Source organism: Pyxicephalus adspersus, chromosome 5 (assembly GCF_032062135.1).
Source record: "Pyxicephalus adspersus chromosome 5, UCB_Pads_2.0, whole genome shotgun sequence".
Taxonomy (NCBI): Eukaryota; Metazoa; Chordata; class Amphibia; order Anura; family Pyxicephalidae; genus Pyxicephalus; species Pyxicephalus adspersus.
The window spans coordinates 30,177,051-30,196,290 of NC_092862.1; the positions used below are offsets into that span (position 1 = coordinate 30,177,051).

The 19,240-nt window shown below is 36.7% G+C and overlaps 1 protein-coding gene across 3 annotated transcripts in view; it reads right to left on the minus strand.

Annotated features, from left to right (window-relative positions):
* Positions 1-19,240, minus strand: part of ZFHX4 (zinc finger homeobox 4) — a 136,004-nt gene that overhangs the window by 94,632 nt on the left and 22,132 nt on the right. For all 3 annotated transcript variants that reach the window (XM_072411033.1, XM_072411031.1, XM_072411032.1), the window contains exons 2-3: positions 14,729-17,349; positions 12,355-12,857 (exon numbers count right to left, since the gene is read on the minus strand). In XM_072411033.1, coding sequence (XP_072267134.1) covers positions 12,355-12,857; positions 14,729-17,303 — 3,078 coding nt within the window. In that variant the 5' untranslated portion in view covers positions 17,304-17,349. The remainder of the gene's footprint in view (positions 1-12,354; positions 12,858-14,728; positions 17,350-19,240) is intronic.

Consider the following 19,240-nt stretch of genomic DNA (forward strand, 5'->3'; position numbering starts at 1 on the left):
CGGATAAGCTAGACTGTAATAATAAATGTAATCCAATTACTAGAAGAAGGAAAAAAACGCACCAACTGCAGAAAAAAAAATATGTATTAATAATACCAGTTCAAACTGAATTCCAATAATTGAATTGTGCTTAAATATAAAGCCAAATATATATTAGCTAGCTCATAATAGAATGTCTTAAATTATATATCAGCTGCGATTCACCATCCTTTTGTCATGCATCATTCTTTTGTTCTGTTGGTTAAAATCCCAAGAGGGCAGGAGAAAAGGCAGCATCTCCTGTTGGTCTTTGTTCCCAGCAGGGAGAAGGCCCCTTTTGGTGGTCCTGAGGTTAACGCCCTACTCCTCTTTTCATACCTGTCATTTTAAATTGTCTTCACAGACCGTGCACACAGACTAACAGCCTGACCTGGTCAGCAAGCCTGACCTGGGGGCAGGAAGAAGATCACATCTGGTTATTAATATTGGGTATTATGACATGAGATCTTCCAGGCATTCGAGAAGTAGGTCTAGTAATTATGTACAGTAGTCTGCCTCGTATTATAATCAATAGGGATGCAAGTAAGGAGGCTGTTTTTATTTTTCTGCCAGTCTGAATTTCATATTTCACCTGCAGATAGACAGTTCAAAAAAAAAAAAAAAAAACTCAGAGCAAGCATCCTGCAGTACACACAGGACTCAGAAATATAATGCTATATCTGGTAACTAAGGAGGAAAAGAAATAAAAATCTAACATTCCTTGCAACATGGAAAGCAAGTGTACTAAACCTATTCCTATTGGCTTTCATAAATATGTGGTGGTGCCTGGTACATAAAATAAAATATAAGCCTTGGGATTGATACAAGGTGCAAATACTTTTTTTTTATAGTAAAATCTGTTGGGGTATGGCATAAGTGGATATGGAAATAGTTCTCCAACCTAACACAAGAACCTCAAACTCCCTCCTAAATCTTCTTCCTAGACAGGGGCTGTACTGAAGCTCTAAAAAGGAAAGTTCAATGTGGATTCCACTGATAGAGGGACAATACTCAGGCACTGCACACCTTCAGGTTCACCAAAAGTTATTCCTACAGTTTTACTGAACCTGTCAATCCCTGAAGCTTGCACTTCTCCAAGCTTTGATATGTATATTGAATAACTCAGACCTCAGTATTTCTAAGTACGCATTGCTGCTACACTGCATCATGGCATCTTTACAATCTAGAGATAAAGAGTAAATATTTATTTCAAATTTACTAAAAACAGACATTTTCTGGTTGACGTAGTCAACGACACTTTCTTGCCGAGGACAAATCTTTAAAGTCAGCAACTGTTCTAAGTACAGTTGACGGCTATTTTACCATCTAGAGTATCTTGGTTTTATAGTCCATGTAATTGCTGCTTCTTCCCGGTTTCCCAGTCTGTTGGTACCCACAGGCACATCCATTGCATCTGTTTATATACAACTGCTGCACCCTGGATTTACTTAAGTAAGCCACAATTGAACCAGCTTGTTGAATTCACGTTCGGTTGTCTACAGCCTTTTGTTTGTTTGAAAACTAATTTTCATGTGAAGTAAAACCAGATGTAGGAGAGCTTTCTTTTATTTTAATCTTCCCCATCATACTTACTCCTTTCAAACAGAGCACCCACTAGTCATTTTTAAGAGGGGATAGAAACGTTATGATGTGCTAATGACACTGATTGCAACTTAAGTGTATGCATCTGTAGACAGACTACAACAAAGTTTACTAGAGCAAAACTAATAATAATTAGTGCAGACGGTGAACTGCTAGGTAGCTGAATGTGCATCTGTGGCTCCAGGTAATCGTCTTTTTATGCAGTGACCATATGATATACATTAAAGGAAAATGCCTACCCCGCCAACTCATTAAACTACACAAACTATCAGAAATAAAAACTGCAGATTTTATTTAGTGAGGTTATGCGATCATGTTTTTTACTTTTTTTTTTACTTATATGTGTAAATTTAAATATTGTTTAAAATATCAATTGTATGTATAGAGAGAATGAATTATAAGCCCTTATTTGATGTAGAACCAAGGTGGGGATTCATGTTGGGAGTGAGGAAGATAAAGATGCACTATGTACATGAATATATTTCCTTCCACCAAGAATTTAGTGGACTTCTCCTTTAAAAATAGATATTTTTTTTAAAATATGTTTTTATTCTCTCTTCTGCAGTAAGCATTTGTAAAATAGAGTATGTAATTATAGTGCTAGTTTACTGTCAGTTCCAGACAGCCTGTCCAAGATACATTCAGATTACAGACACTTAAATTAATGATTGACCTTGATAGACATGATCTATCAATAATAGTGTTGCAAATGCAGAATAAGGCACATATAGGATAGTGCAGATGAGATATTGTGACTGCATTGTTTTACCATTTTGTCAACAATAATTTTTAAACTTAACATGCCAAATAAATGGTCAGGTCACATTTCATGGGAAATAGGAGAAAAGAAAGAGCAGAAAGTTCTTGTGTGTTTTAGGTGGGACCTGTTGTGATCAGGACTCGACTTGTAACCGGTCCATTATGATGTGGTGTCACCAACATCAATCAGCAAAAATGTACTATTGAATCAAATTTATATTATCTTGTGTCTAATGATGTGTTTTTTTTTTATTATAATACCATCACCGCTACTTAAAAAAAACAAATAAATTATTTTCTGTTGGCTGGCAGAGTAGATAGAGGGATTTATGATAGATTGATAAACATGGATAGATCTGCATAATTATCAGCAACATTTATGGCCAAAAAAGCAGCAAAAAATCAATCTATAGTTTAAGTTTTAGGCAGTGTGACTTTTTTTTTTTTTGAAGAGGCCCAAAGGTTAAAAAGCACCTGCATTTGCTTTAACACACATCTATGTTGATTGTATATATTACTTTCTATTAACATGAAAAACTAGAACAATACTAATAAACATGTAAGCTATCACCTCATCACAAAAGCAAAAACTTTTGACATAGGGGCAAGGCTCCCTTTTGAACAAATGCCAGCCTTTTGAATTCTTTTATTTTTAAGTGCCCCTATAAAGAGGCAGCCCAGTAATAGCTATCAGCTTTAGACAGGGATTGATGATATGCAAACTCCCAGCAGTGAAGCAAGAATGATTTCCATGTCATCAGCATCCTGTGATGGCTGAACATGCTGTGCATCATTCTACAGCATGCATCTTATCTGTGCAATTGGGCTTATGTCTGTGCACATAATTGACAGCTTTGCTTTTTATGGGCGCTTGTAACACCCAGGTTTGGCTAACAACCTGCAATTTGCAGCCATGCGCTATTATAAAGCCGGTGTTTTATGGAGTTGCTGCTTAATCATGAAAACAAATAATTGGGAAGTGATGCATATGGAGTGCCAGGACCTCAGTGTGTTTTTACAAAGATTTTTGTATTAGTATGCATGTAAATAAATGTGGCATGACCCCATTCTGCAGTGGGTCAGGGATGACAGGTGGCTAACTGCATGTTAAAATTCCAAATTATTTGTATGGCAGTTCTCATTAAACTTTTTTTATGTCTCTCAAGGTTTGTTTTATTTAGTTTTATATAATTTTAAATTATTATAAAAAAACACTATGCACAGTGTCTAATGTTTGATATGGAAAAACTTGATTTTTTGACAAAGTTCCATTGCCTCTTATTTCATGATAAAAAAAAAAGAATAAATAAAAGAACCAGACAGAAATATCCCATGTGTGTTAACCAGAAGATCAAGGTCATTCAAGTCAGGTGGGTTGCTAAAACATGTTCACTATTTCAGCATACAGTCCATTCAAAAATAAGCGACAAATAGAAAATTTTGGTTTATTAAACTAACCAAAAAGTAAGCTGCCTTTTTTTATGTCCCTCACTTCTTACACTGCTATAGAACTAGTAAAATTGGTCATGAATCGTCACTCTCCAAAAGCTAATGAAAGTGAAATATGTGACTATGATATAGCTAGAACTGTCTGATTCAACATGGCTGAGATCCCATTTCCAGCTCAGCTGATGAAGGGCTGATGAACAGATGTGTGCATGAGCAGAGAAAGGTTCCTTCCCATAGTAAATAGAACAATTGGTGCTAGGTCAGGGTAAGGTTTTCCAAATTATCATAAAACCTTCAAGTAAGGTCGGGAGTCCTTCCAGTTTTGGAACAGTATAGTGTGCTGGGATGTGGCAAATCCACATCCATTGCTTTTATTGTACCTTGCATGTGCATCAAAAAGCTGATCAGTTAGAAATCTTAAAAATAAATTACAGAAGGACAGAGCTGCATTATCTATGACCTTAAACAAATGTCATTGTATGCACTGCAGTAGAAGGAACCCAGCAAGTTACCTCTTCCAAGTAATGCCTAACTAGTTTGCTTCAATAACTAAAGTACTTTGTTAGTAGCCTCTAACCAAGGCAATATGACTTTAAATGACATGTAACTTTCATTTAAAATTGCTGCTATAGTTCCTTTAAATATGCTTACCAGGTCCTGTGTGTTAGAAATACAGAAAATAACATTTTTGTTTACCTCTGCGCATAGATTTTTTTTTATTCCATCTAAACAAATTATTTGAATACCATTAGGCAAAACATGCTGTGGTTGCTTAGCTGTAGAGACCTATTCCAATTTCCATTCTCACAATGATTTTTATGCAAATAAGGCCTGCACAGTCTCCTGACCTCTCTTACCATCATAATGGGACAATGACAGGTCAATAATTGCAACCATACATATCTGGAATATATTTTTATTTTAAATGATAATGTTGGCAGAGGCTTAATGGAACAAGCTACAAGTCTGCATTAATTCCAAACTAATAAGCCTATATATTTTTATATATATTATATAATTTTTAAAGGATGGAGGGAGATGTATCTGTACATTTTTCTGTATTGGTTTTTCAGATGATCACTGCCAAAGTCAGAAGCTATAAGTTGATGCCTTTGCGGTGACCGTGGATGTTCATATTAGTGCAGCAAGCATATAGTGCATATGAATGTGTACACCTTTGTATACCTTAATCAGTACCTTGAGGTGATGCAATGCTTTGAAATGGGTGTACATTGGCTTTGATGCACAATTAAGTACATATTATTTGCAAATATTAGTAGGAAGAAGAATAAAATCCTCTAAATTATATATGTAAAATGCAGACACAGTAAAAGAAGACAGTGACTTGGTTAGCTACCAAGGATAAGACATATAAGAATGTACAAATGCTCAATGATGATTATAAAAGAACATAAAAATTAGGAAAAAACCTACTACCTCAAAGTTTATACTGAATATATATGACAATTCAGTTGCTCTGGCATCAGCTTGGTATACTTAATGGAAGTAACATCACACACATCTGAAAAACAGATGCTGCATGGAATTTAAATTTCTTGCATCAAATAAAAGCTAGTAAGCTGACCATGAAAATTGCTGGCCTTAAGTGACCCAAGATTACACCATCAATCAATTCCTCTCAAACCTCTCCTGCTTGTATTGCACTGTTTGCTCTATTGCTTAATGCGTGTGATAATATTTCTTCTGTGTGAACATCCCTAACTAATTGGGGGCTGAGAACAATAATGATACAGCATATGTAATATATATTTCATGATGATTTTTTTTCCCTCCCTTAATTGACTTAAGCTTTCGTTTGCTGAATATATAACTTGGTATTTCCATTTTATTGAGTTAAAGGTATAAATTATGTTGTATCAAAAAAAGAGGATGGAATATGCACTCTTATAATAAAATTGTCCTAAAGGAGTTTAAATGCTTTTCAGTCAGTATTCAACTCTGCACAGCATCGGGTTTTGGGTTACTTTTAATGGAACCCTATCTGGGGATAATTTAGACTTGTTTATGGCACATTTATATAGGCTGATAAACCTTGCAGTTATTGGGCTTAGAACATGATCATGCCATATTTATATTTATATGATTGCATCATAATTATGAAATTCACTGCGGGCTCCAATATATATAGATCAGTAAGCACATGTTCAGATTAGCGGTGAGGTTGCGGGTACTGTTTCCTCACACTCTTAAGTTGTGCCTGTGGCAGCCTAACAAAGAATAGATGGGTGCAGCAGTGAGCAGTTCTATTCTGTTCACTGGCTCTTGCTGCCACGCAAGCACTGGTTTCTTAAAAGCCAAGGCAGTGGTGTGGGTGGTCAAGTAACTGGTGCAAGCAATTGGGAGCCAAGCAAAAAACATTTTTTTTCGTTTTATGATCAAGTCACATAGACCTTTCTGAAAAGTTTTTTCTTAACTCCCAGTATTTCCTATTTGCATTCATCTATTAAAAAAGGGAAAGCAAGAGATACCTGAAATTCCATGACCGCAATGACATCATATAGTGTCTTGTAGTATTAAGGTATAGACACTAATAAAACTTTGATTATTTATACAACATTATTATAGGAGTGGCATAATTTTTCTTGAAACAATCTCTATTTTTCTAAGAATCCTCCTTTATGTAGGATATAGTCACTTATCAACTATGGTGACTGCAATAAGAAGAAAAATTGAAAAAGTATATTGAACACAAAGCAATTCTGGGCAAGTTATGTATTTGAAAGGCTTATCCTGTCTTAGAAGCTAACACTATTTTTCCTTGTCCTTTGATGCATGGTTTAGCAAAGAATATTTCAAAGTTAAAGCCCAACAGCAGCCAAAGCAAAACCATTAGATTATGTTAGAGAAGTGAGGGCATTTGCCAGGATTTTACTGCCATTTCTGTGCCCTTTGGGTAGATTTTTTTTCTTGCTACTTATCTTGGCTACCAAACAAGAGGTAAAGACAGCAATAAAAACCTAACTGCAGTTCTCACCCGTTACCATTCTCCTTATGCTTTAAAAAGCCTTTTACAAAAGACACAATAACAATAGAAAAAGAGCAATACAGTATTTTATTAATCTTTGTTTGAGTCACATCATAGATATGCCTAACAAAATGAAGTCGGAAGCACTTTTGCAAGCAAGAACAAGGCTTAGCTCACGTTCCAGGGCAAAGCAAGTTTATGGCTATGTCATCACTGCTTTTATTAAAGAGTTTTATTAGCTTAGAGAACAGGATGTTTAAATATATTTCATAAACCAATTTCCCTTTGGTTGCTACACAGTCAAGTGGCCTAGCACATATGTCTTACATCATTCCTAAAAATCCATGTAGCAAGGTAGAGGTATAGTCCAATAGGCCAGTAGTGTTCTATCCATGGAACCTCTAGACTATAAACTAAATGATTTACAAAGCACATTCCTAAGAACAAGTCCAGGGCTGACTGTAAACTGAATAGAAAAACTAAAAATGCCTGTATGGTATTTATTTGCTCTTTCAATCATCATTGCTAACAGACATCGGGTATTCAGGTATTTAAGTCCATATGGAAAGGCCATCAGCTCTGGGCTTCTGGGTTCCATGCCAGAAAAACTTATCCACATGCTTTCTACCCCTGAACATAAAAGCAAAAGGTGTTGTTCTGCTCTAATACAGAAATAATTTTTACTAGCATACGTCTAATGTTAAAACTGCCCCAATACTGCCAAAGGCATTAAAAACGCCATCTGTGAAACAGATTTTTTATTAAAAAGATCACTTTAATGTTAAGCATCTGGGCAGATGATGCTTTTCAGTTGACCTTTCACCTACCACCTAGATTAACCCATTATAGTTCCTGCACTTAACTGTTCTGTCTGTTTCAGATTATCTGCTTAGATTAGGCTGGCAACACTAGCGTGAAACTGCGTCCATGAAAATAAATGTAGGAAGACAATGAATCTGCATGCTGCTAGGTATGTAACGAGTCTATACTAACCTTATGAGTGCTTTATAAAATCATATTACAGTGGCAGCCACATAAAATAAGTTTAAATCTGTTTTCTGTATTTGCAGGAACCTTCCAACATAACGGAGCTCGGCCTATAAATCAAGCCTGCCCATTTTCTAGCTCCGAAAGAGTTAATGTCTAGCTCTACGTAAGTATTTTTCCTGGAATGCAGAATATGGTTAATACATTTTTTTTGAGCTACAAAATTACATTTCTGCAGTAGTCTTAATTGGATACATTTTTCAAGGTAGGATTCACTATCCGGCCTTTGAAAGCTCAGAAAGTACTATGTTATTAAAAAATATTCTGCATAGCTTTAGGACAAGACGACCACAAGCAAACACAATAAAAACCAACAGTACAGGGAGGCGCCAAAGGCTATATTTGCAATAGAAATACTTTTTTGGTTAATACTATACAGTGTTTGCATGATATATTTTGTAGCATGGGAAGTCCACTGTACCACATGGTCTTGAAGACTGTATCAATACCCATATGTTTTGTGTGTAAGTGATTTAAAACACAGCATGGTGAATTGCATTGGCATTCATTCTGAATAGCACCCCAATGCTCAATATAATATTTGCTGGCATAATATGCATTGTTCAAAGCTTGTGTCAGGTCCTGGTTTTTGCTACATCGTGGTGTGTTGGCAGCCCATCCAAAATAAATACATGTGTGTAAAAAATATAATATTCGACTTTGCTGAATAGCAGACACAGCCAAAAAGGTGCACCAATGTTCTTTATTAAATGTTCAAAAAAGCTTGCCTGTAACCTGTCTATGCATATATGCCGAGCTGATAATATATTTGACTGAATACAGGACCCCAACAACAAAAAACGTAGCCTTATATATCCTTTACTGGGAGAAAATGACACATACTGGGATACAAAATGACAAAGTAGACTTCCACAAAAGACAAAATAAATATAAAACAAATGTGTAACCAATCAGGTTGTTTCTTCCAGTTTTTGCATAGGCTCTATTTGTTGCAAGTAACTTGCCTTAAATCTTTTCTCTATTTTTCTTATCATAGTTTCTTTTTTAACTTCTACTACTGTTTTACTTTTACTACTTTGACTCGCTACTTTTAAGATCTGTGAATCACAGATACAAATATGACATGGTCCAGTAACAGTAAACAGTTAAAAAGCAACTCAACTTGAGCATAATGAACTATTAGTTATTTGGCAATGTAATCAAAGGTGACATTTAGGTAAAGGGTATAAGTTAAAATAACTTAAATATTTTTTTAGCTCCCCCTACACATCATCTCAGATTACAGGCTGCAAGCAGAGGAAGCAATGCTAGCTGGTTAAAGAGCAGTGTAACCCATTGGTTGCCGGAACATGTCATAACTCAAAACAAACTTAGAGAAAAAAATATGGAGTGTTACTCTGAGGTGTATCTAACATTGAATGCCTTTGTGTAAGGATTTTGCATTTAATTGGCACAAAAAAATGCTTTAACTATTTGTAACATTTATTCTTGTTTTACAATTTAGTGAACCAAGTATGCAGCCAAATACATTACAGATTAGCAGACTAGTCTGATTACAGACTAGCAGATGATAATCGCACCACTTGCGATTACACCAATGCTCCCAGGTGGCTATTTAAGGTATATAGGTGGTGACTGCATAGTTGCTTTCAGGTGCTTGCAGGTGTTTATGTATGCACTTGAAGAGGAGCGTTTTGTAGTTTGTATTATCAATGTACATCATCTATGGAATCAGTTGGAGTGTCAAATGCTGCATGAAAACTACGAAGAAAAAAAACATAACAATGCAACTAAAAACAAATGCTTGTGAAAGGATGTGAAGGATAAAATTAAAAACAAACCAATGTGTTTCAATAACTGTATCTTGAAACTGATAGAACAATGGTTTACAGCAGTGGTCGCCAACCTTTTCTGTCCCACGGACCACTAAAATTACCCCTGCGCATGTGCCGTCCGGAGTTGGGTGTAACTTAAAGGGGAAGAAACCTCCCCCATAGTGACATAATGATGCCAGAACCCACCCACTCTCCCATAGCAGATCTGAGCCTGCAATGGGAGACTGGGCAGGTTGTGTCCAGAGACAACCCGCCCACTTCCCTGAGCCAGGGTTCTGTACGGAGGGCAAGGTCCGCGGCGGCGGCCGGTCCATCCCCCCCAGTAGGGTCCTTCTCACCAAAATTTGCTCTGACCACCGGTTGGCAACCGCTGGTTTACATCGCTTAACCACAGCAGTACCTCTTGAAAATACCACTAGTCTGCTGGTAAAGCTGAAGTCTGGGCAAACTGCTAACTATATCATGAACACACATAGCCAAAGCAGGGGGTGTTACAAACAATTTTATTTGCATCTACAATTCTGTTATTGGACACAGGCCTAACAGACAGAAGAGCAAGGTTTGCAACCAACCTTTACTTTACAGCAGTTAAACAACACAGCAAGGTCACCTCCCTGTCTACGCTCTGTGATTGGACAGTAAAGCCACAGCAGTAGCTTTGTTAAAGTCATCCTTCCTTTCACTCTGCTTTCTCTTGCTCTTTTAATATTTTTAATATCCTGCTTAGTTTTAGGCTATGTTCAGTTTTCTGTTACTGCAAGGTCTGGTTGCACTATAATTCATCTCAGTGTTATTTTCATGTATGCAAGTGAAAATTTGTAGCAGACAGGACCATAATTATTGATTCTCATCTAATGCACTAGCCTTTGTGTTAGCACATCTCTAAATTGTTCTTTAATTGAACACTTGAATCCCAACCATCTATGTGATACCAGTGTGGCTTGATTTCCGCAACATGCGAAAATATATTAACTGATATAACCGGAAAGACAGTCCTGTTGAGCCGTAGCTCACTCTTTATTGTTGACAGCAGTTTTTTTTTTTGTGTATCATTTTCTACATGAAGTGATGTCTGTGCTGGGTTCAGACATGCATGATGAATAATATTGATTATTGATTGTACATAGGAGGTGAACTTGCTGGTAAATAGGGCAACATTAGGCAGTCGTCAGGGGCCAGACTGACAGCAAATCATTTTACTAGTGGAGAGTTACTTAGCAGAGGTGGGCAGGCCTACTGTACCTTAGACAACCTATGACTAGCATAGTTGCAGACTTTATATAGCATATATTACACTATGGTTCTCAGTTGAAGTACAACTTTAACCAAAAATATATATATTTATTGGGAATTTCTGTCATGTTTTACTGTAGTCTGTGACCACTGCAAGAGTTCCTTCTTTCCTGTTCCAGTGATGGTGGTAATTGACAAAGAGGATCTCTCTCTTCCAACAAAAGCACATAGGAAATTAGCTTTATGTATACTTGTTAAGAAGGCAGCTAGCTACAACTTTACGCTGTAGGAAAGCCCCTGATCCAATTCTATTTTTTCCTGATGATTGAAATCGGGTTTTCCCTGCTAGAAGCTGTGGTTCCTCACAACACTATTGTGTACTACATTGACTAAATGGGTCAGCGGGAGGAACCACAGGGGAAACTTCAGACTAAGGAGTCTAACTTGATTAGCATTTGTGAATGGGCCAATAGGCCAGTATGCTTTAAGCTGGATTCTTCAAATTAATATTAAATAATATTTGTCAGTTTGCAAACCCTTTCAACAGGGTCACTGGATAAGACAAAGAGCAATAACTATTACAAAAAAAATCTAAAAGGCAATCATTTTAAAAATATACATATCCTGATTATGAAGACATAAAGCACTTATTTATGAACATTCAGTGTTCTTTAGTATGCCTTAAAATTATTTTCATGGTTATCAAACTAAAACTGTCTGCACACAGTCAGTTGGTGATTCTCCAGTGATTCTGTCAGTAAAAACAATATTCATCTATCCTGAGAAGGACACATTTCAGTAGGATACACATCTAAATCATAAGTTTGACTTTGTGCATTGTTAACACAGCAAAGCCTGAATAAAGCCCATAATATTCCAATATTCCGTAAAGCTGTAATAAACATATTTCTTAAAAACTTAGGAATTAACTATGCAAACATATATAGTGCATCCTCATATGACTTCTAATTAGTCCCGATTGTTTATACTTTTTACTTTGCAATTCTCACTCTCTGTAACATTGAAAACAGTATATATGAAGTAGTGGCTAGGACTTCAAGTCCCACCACATCCTTATTAAGCTTGCACGAGACCCCATTGCTAGTCTTGTTACTTATTAAGAAACTAAACAACCACACAAAACAAATCTTAGAAAAACAAAAATGACACAAGAAACAAGCCCACATAAAAAAAAGAAAACAATATATTTCTTAAACAGTAACAATGAATGTTAAACATATCAAAACCAATTTTGTAAAAACAGCTTGAATACAACAGTATCAGGAATGATTATTTATCATCTTTACTGCACTAAACTAATTCAAGGTGAAATTTGATTGGGTGAACTAGGATACTTATCATTTCTGTTTATTGCATTGTTTTCCCCCTACAACAGTTTATTGGGTGGTATTAAATTTGACTTATAATTGACACTAAAAACAAGCATGCTGATTTTTAGCTTACCTTATAAAGCCGCAGGGCCGCCTCATGCCTGTGATTGGTGGTGTGTAAGCGTAATTTATCCACGCTGTTGGTGTAGTAATCACAAGCATTGCACTTTAGATGTACTGGGTTGCCAATTGCTATGCACTTCAGTCTCCACTCATTGGTTTTTCCCCCTTCTTTAATATGTGCCACCAGTTGGTACTTTTGCATATGTTTATCAGTTTTGCAGTGGAGCTGGAAGTTGGCTTTTAGCTGAGTGTTGTAGTTACAAAGCTTGCACTGGTAGATGTCTCCAATTACAGCTCTCCATTCCTCTTCAGGGAGAGATCTTTCACTGCTCACATGCACATTCAAGGCCTCCAGACTGTCAGAGGTGAATTTGTTGCAAACAGCACACTGGTAAAGCTTCAACGCTGGGTCATTGATATAAGGTGACAGCTCTCCTGTAGTAAGGAGGGACAGGTCATCACCCATTAGCTGACCACTGGCAAGCCGGATTTCAGGCGGCAGCTCATTATTTACTAGGAAGAAAAGGGGGAAAATTGAAAAAAAAAAGGAAATTGAAGACCAGAAAGCAAAGCACACACAATGGCATCCGTAAAATAAAGCCTCAACCAGGAATTTGCCTTCTCTGGAGCTTAAACTATAAAAAGCTGTAATAGGATTGAATCAGGATCAATTACAATCATCCTTTTCAACTTCTAAATTCCCTCATCAGATAGCTTTAATTACTCCTACTGGGCATGACGTCATTTAGGAATCTGAATTTTCAAAGGCAACAAAAGTGATCAATAAAATAACAAAACAGGATTGCTCTATAAGGTACTCTAATTCATTTACAAAATGCTAATTGTGAACTTTCTATGTAATTTACCTTTCTAAAACTCAATTTTACAGTTCTAAAGAAAAATAAAAGGACAGACCCACAAATCCTGCATGGTAATCACAATGACAGCATTAGTTACATAGCAATTATCACCTAAAACATTAATCATACAAGTAACGCAACACTAATGACGGTAACCCAGTTTAGACACAAACAAAAACAGCAACAAACTTGTAAAATAACATTTCTGTTCTTTGAATTCCTGATTTGCAGTAGCCATTGCAAAGGGCACTTCAAGATTGGGAGAGCAGAGTTGGGTAATTTAAGATGGGAGACTGTTCCCCTTAAAAATCTTTACAGTTATTCATTCAGCTGTAAAGGCAAAATTTATAAATAGAACATTATCTCTGGGCAAATTGACCCTTTACAATTATAGATTCATAGTAAATAGTATTTAACTATTAACATGTGTCAACAAGCATTTGAAAGAAATCCAAGAAATAAAACTCTTAAGAACTTTTCCTATTAGACACATTAAAAAGACCAAGCTCTCCAACCTGACTCTGAATAAAGTTTAGCCATCCTCATTTTTTACTTTGTCTCTAAATGTTAGATTTGTTCTAACAGTCTTAACTAATGGTGGAAACAGGGGGTTTTGGATTAGTATCCCAAAGGGTGATCAATATAAGAGCACTTGAAAAACATAAGGCTACAACAATCAGCTTAGACCCATTTCAGGATTTTAGTGCTATATATTAGTCTAACATTAGTATATTATGCAAATACCATAAGGGAGTATGTCAGTTATAAAAAATGTATCATTTTTCCTATTAAAGGAATTGTGCAGACATACCATATACTCAATATGGGAGATTCTTTGCCATATGTACTTCCAGGTATAATTGTTATTAGTTCTATGGGTAGTTGATTCTGTCACCCATACAATAGTTTTACATTTAACGTAATATATAAAAAAAAATATATTTAAAATCATTATGGATTGATTGAGAACAAAATACAATTTAGGGTTAGTGTGGAATAAACTAGGCTGTGTGGTAAACATTTACTTTAAAAAAGAAATGAAGATAATGAAGCTGAGACACTTTGTTTGGTACAATGTACAAAGTATTATAAACAGAAATATAACTTTTTAGACCTAAATAATTAAGTTATAGTGGAATTGCTGACTTTCACAACTGGTCTTAGTTATGGGGGCTATACCATCATTATCACAGATATTCAATTAAATGGAACATAGGTTTATACGTACTAACAGCATTCAGATCAATACTTGACTATATATATTTTACCTTGCGTACCTGTTAAGGGTATTTTGTGATCTGAATTAAAAAATATCATTTAAATGTCACTGCAGAGGCAAAAGATTTATGGTGGCCCATGCCTCAGTAGTGTTTATCATGATTTCATAAAGTGATAATCTCTTTGCTAACAAACTCCAATACTACACTGCAGGTACACATCAGATCTAAAATCTATCAGACAGCGTTACAAATTGTACATTGAAAGGGAATTCCAAAGGTGCAGCAGCAGACAAGAAATACTGACCAAGTCCTGGAGCTAGTGCTGCAGCTGTGGCAGGGTCGAGCTGAAATGGGTTTATCATCATCTGAGGGTCAGCTGGGCTTTCCAGTTTCATCCCAGTCAGGCCTATATTTTGGGCTAGGTAGTACTGATAAAGCTCTGCCTCAGCTGGTGCAAGGCCCAAGTGCAGATTGTGCTGGATCTGTTTCATGTTTTGCTGCAAAAGCATCATGTTGTGCATGTGCTTTTCACTGGTCATGTGAATACGGAGATTTCTTGCCACATTGGTTTCATAATCACACACCTCACAACGCCAGGTGGGTTTTTGTTTTGGTTTAGATGGAGATGGTGTCCCACAGCCACTGAGGCTTGTGTTTGGTGCTGGGGATGTATGGCCATAGACCTGTTCACCATTTCCATTCTGTAGGTTTTGGACATTGTTTAGGTGCTTGTCTGACTGCATATGAATACTGAGGTTGCCTTTGGTAGTTGTAGAGTAGTTACAAACCTCGCAACGGAAGGGTTTATAGCCACAAGTGTAACTTTCACCCCTGGCAAGCCGAGGGTGAGGCTGTCCAGTCTTACAATAAACACAAGAGCCAGTTGACTCTGGATGTTTCTCCTTCATATGGGCCTCTAGCGTTTGCTGATATTTATAATGCCAGTTGCATTTGGGGCATTTTAAAGTTTTACAAGAGTTTCTAGAATGCATCATTGTCATGTGGCCACCCAGCGACCTTGAGGACCCCAGAACTGTGTCACACTTGGGACACTCTATACCATTTCCTGGTGAGCCCTCACCTGTGATAAGAGTGCCAGGTATTAAGCTGTGCTGGTGAGGAGTATTAGAAATTTCTTCCTCTCCTCGAACGATTTCATTTGGTGAAAGTGATGTTGCACAGTCCTTACTGGCACTTGAATCCTCATAGTCCTTGCCACCAATGTTAAAGCTACTGGTAACATTGCTATTAGTTAAAAGTACAGCAGTATGCTTTTTCTTTTCTAAATCATCAGAAACCATCACCGATGAGGAAGAGGTACCCTTTTCAATAAATTTTAGCACACTAGATGATAAAGGAGAAATGCTTTGGTTTAAGAGAGGGAAATCTTTGCTACCAATACTATCTGCTAGGTCACCTAAAACTTCCTCTTCATCAAGTTCATTAGAATATGAATCATCTTCTTCATCTACCCCTTCAGAAGGCTCACTTTTAATGGGTAACTGCCCATTAGGATGTGAGCTACTGGTCTCTCTTTGCCTTTCACAGTTGTTGTCTTGGTCTTTACTCTCCACCTGTTTGTTGGTGTCAGACGATAAGTGGCTGTGGGACACAGAGGTAACTGGGGTGTTTGGTTTTGGACTAGACAGACTCCCTAGGTTTGTTTCAGCCTTTGGCATTTGGTTGACCCCATGTAACTGCTCTGTTGTGCCAGCGGTACTTGCACTACCTTTCAAAAAAGCAAATCCCGCCTGCAAAGAGTCACCATTTTCAACATGGAAAGCACTCCATAAACCACGTAAAGTTGAATCGGGGCCTATGAGGTTGGTAGTAGAAAAATGGGGGAAAACAGAATTGGGTTTTTTTGGTTCCAGAAAGCTTATAAGAGGTTCTTTGTCCTTGCCAATCCCCTGTATTATGGCAGACACATATTTATTGTTGAGAAGCTTTTGCTCCTCCTCATTAAGGGTCATCCGATGATCATGCACAGCATGGGTTACAAATGACCTAATATAACCAAATGACAACTTGCACAAGAAACACATTAAAACAGGTTTCCTTTTCCCATCACTAACACAACCATCAAATTTAGACAAGTCCACATTGTTTGGAACATCTTTGGACACACAGGAGTTTTTGGCTGAGCCATCACTGGTAAGATAGTCTTTGTCTCGCTTATGTCGGAGATCATAGACACGGAAACTGTGCAACACAGGACCAACTCCTGCTAATGCTGAGGTATTTGGGAAAGCCTGATCGGCTGTAAATGGTTTCCCGAGGGATGAAGCGATATGAAAAGTGTTGATGATCTGTGGGTAGAAAGACATGGACGCTGAAACAGATTGGTCACTCTTCTCTCCAGCCGCAGTAAGCGAGTCCAGAAACATTGCTGTAGAAAAGAGTTTACTATTTGCTCCTTGTTGTGCATTCTGCCCACTATCTTTGGAGTCCTCAATTATATAAGCTGATCCATCAGGCTGGTAAACTATCTCCCCTAATAAGTTCTCCACATCACTGTCCTCCAGCTCGCTTACTTCGCTATCATTGTCGTCCTTCAAGACAGGAAGGCGAGCATTAGGGCAGTGGTGTTCCATGTATTTTTGTAAACTGGGGAACGCAGTGGCGCATTCGTTGCAGGGTATCTCTTTTGCTGAAGCAACCTGAGTGGCAACTGCATTCTCCACACTGAAACCCAGTAATACTTCACTCTTGCGCTCATCCGTTCTCATGTTGTCATCTGAAGTGCTGTTTTCCCTGTCAGGTTCCATCCCTGCAACTTTTTCTGGCACCTCATTGTCAAGTTGCGTCGCTCCACATAGCTTTGATGTGCTCTTCCCATTTTCTTGCCTTGAGATAGTAGGAGAGTCACAGGTTTCCATGGCAATTGCTACATGTGGATCTCATTTCATCCAGCCTGTCAGGGACCTGGATAAAGAAATTCAGAAAAAACATTTATGTTACTGATTCTAGGCTGTACATAATTATTTATAAACAAATTAACAACAAAAATAAGAAAATATAAAGCTAAATGGTAATGTTGAAATAATCTTGGTGATCACACTTTACTGAAAGTTTTTCAGTCTCTTCATTTTATATAACCTTTATTTAACTGGCATCTAAAAAAATAACATGTCAAGTGTAAAGTCAAAATTACAAAGTCACTTAATAATCCAAACATGTTTTTATCTCACTTTAGTTAGAAAGGGGTTTGTTTTCAAATAGTTGCCCATACACTGGCTGAATGGGTGCTTGAGATTTGGCAGGGGACAGACTGGTGTGCTACAGATTTAGACTTTTATGATGAAAGCCTGAGTCAATAAAAAGGTTGTTTCAACTGTCTAAAATTTGGGAACAAACTTCAGTATTCTGTCTTATTCATATTCCAATATAAAATGATAAAAGGATTGCATCTTTTTTCCTATCCAGACAACAACCAAACAAGATTCCTAGCGGTACTTATGTGTTTTTTTTGGCTAAGGGTGTCAAATTGAAAATCAATTTATTAATATATTTTTTAGAACATTGGCAGTAGTAATGGCAGGTTTTTTTTTTTAGGCATTGGCAAACTCTGGTGTAGGTGTTTGCTTGCCTGTGGCTGAAAGCAGTGCATTTTCTTTAAAACTTTTATATGAGTTAGGTAATATATATAAGGCCATGGAGCAGATAACCACTTTTGGACACTGCATTCAGCACCTGAAAAACAGCTAGGCACCACTACAAAAAAAAAAAAATCTAAAAAAATATAGGAGAAAAAAAATTGAACTCATGTAATAGTTAACCTATTTTAGGGGCAACTAAATGTGGTTAATCGCAGAGATACCACTTGAAAAAAAAATCTTAATCTAAGAAACAGATTGCTGGCAAAAGATTTTTTTCCTGTAAAAGACAAACTGTGTTTTCTAACAAAAATGATAATACGACATTAACTAATACCATATTTTTACATAAAAGTACTAGTGCCTTACTTTTAACACTACTGTTATGTAATAAATAGCATTATTTGTGTTTATTAAATTGTGAACACAAAGATTGGTGGGATGTGGAGACAACAAATGCAGTTCAAAGTGAGACTACTGAAATATTATTCCTGATTAGTTGCCATGAGTTTTGAACTGAAAAAGCTAAGGTGTGTTTGTTTGTTGGTATTAAGACAATAGAAGAGGTCAGATTTAATTTCTCTATTCTATTTGTGTATAAATGTGTCTAACAATAAAGGTCAGTTTGCAGAACAAAATCCAGAACATTTTCTTACAGAGCAGTAATCAAATGTAATCGTGTCATCTATATCAAAAAGGGGAAATTATCAGATACATCAAAAGATTTGCATAGATTGAAAATGAATCAAAATTAGTTTTGGTATGTGTGATGGCTAAAATGACAGTCTAATTGCTTCTGCATCAAGCATCACAAAGCTTGGTGTGTAATTTTAATCATTGATGAGTTACAGGTTAATTATGCTCAGGGAATGCAGGGAGATTTAAACCCTCTGTGAAATTATTTGATCACAAAGAGCATGACAGAGGAATCATTTTCTAATTAGTAAACACAGACATGTTTACCTTGGGTTAGGGAAACTTTGCGCAAACACTTGCATTACAATACAAGGTACTCCAAAAGTGAAACAGAATTAAATGATCACTTGAAACAATTTAACAGAATTCATTGACATGGTCTAAAAAATAGGTGATGCTATACATTTAGCAGTGACCTATACCAATCCAACATACATTTACTGAATCCGATTGGTAAACAATAAATATGGTTTCTAACTAGCAATTCACTTTATTGAATAAGCCTAATTAATTCTAGCTGATTG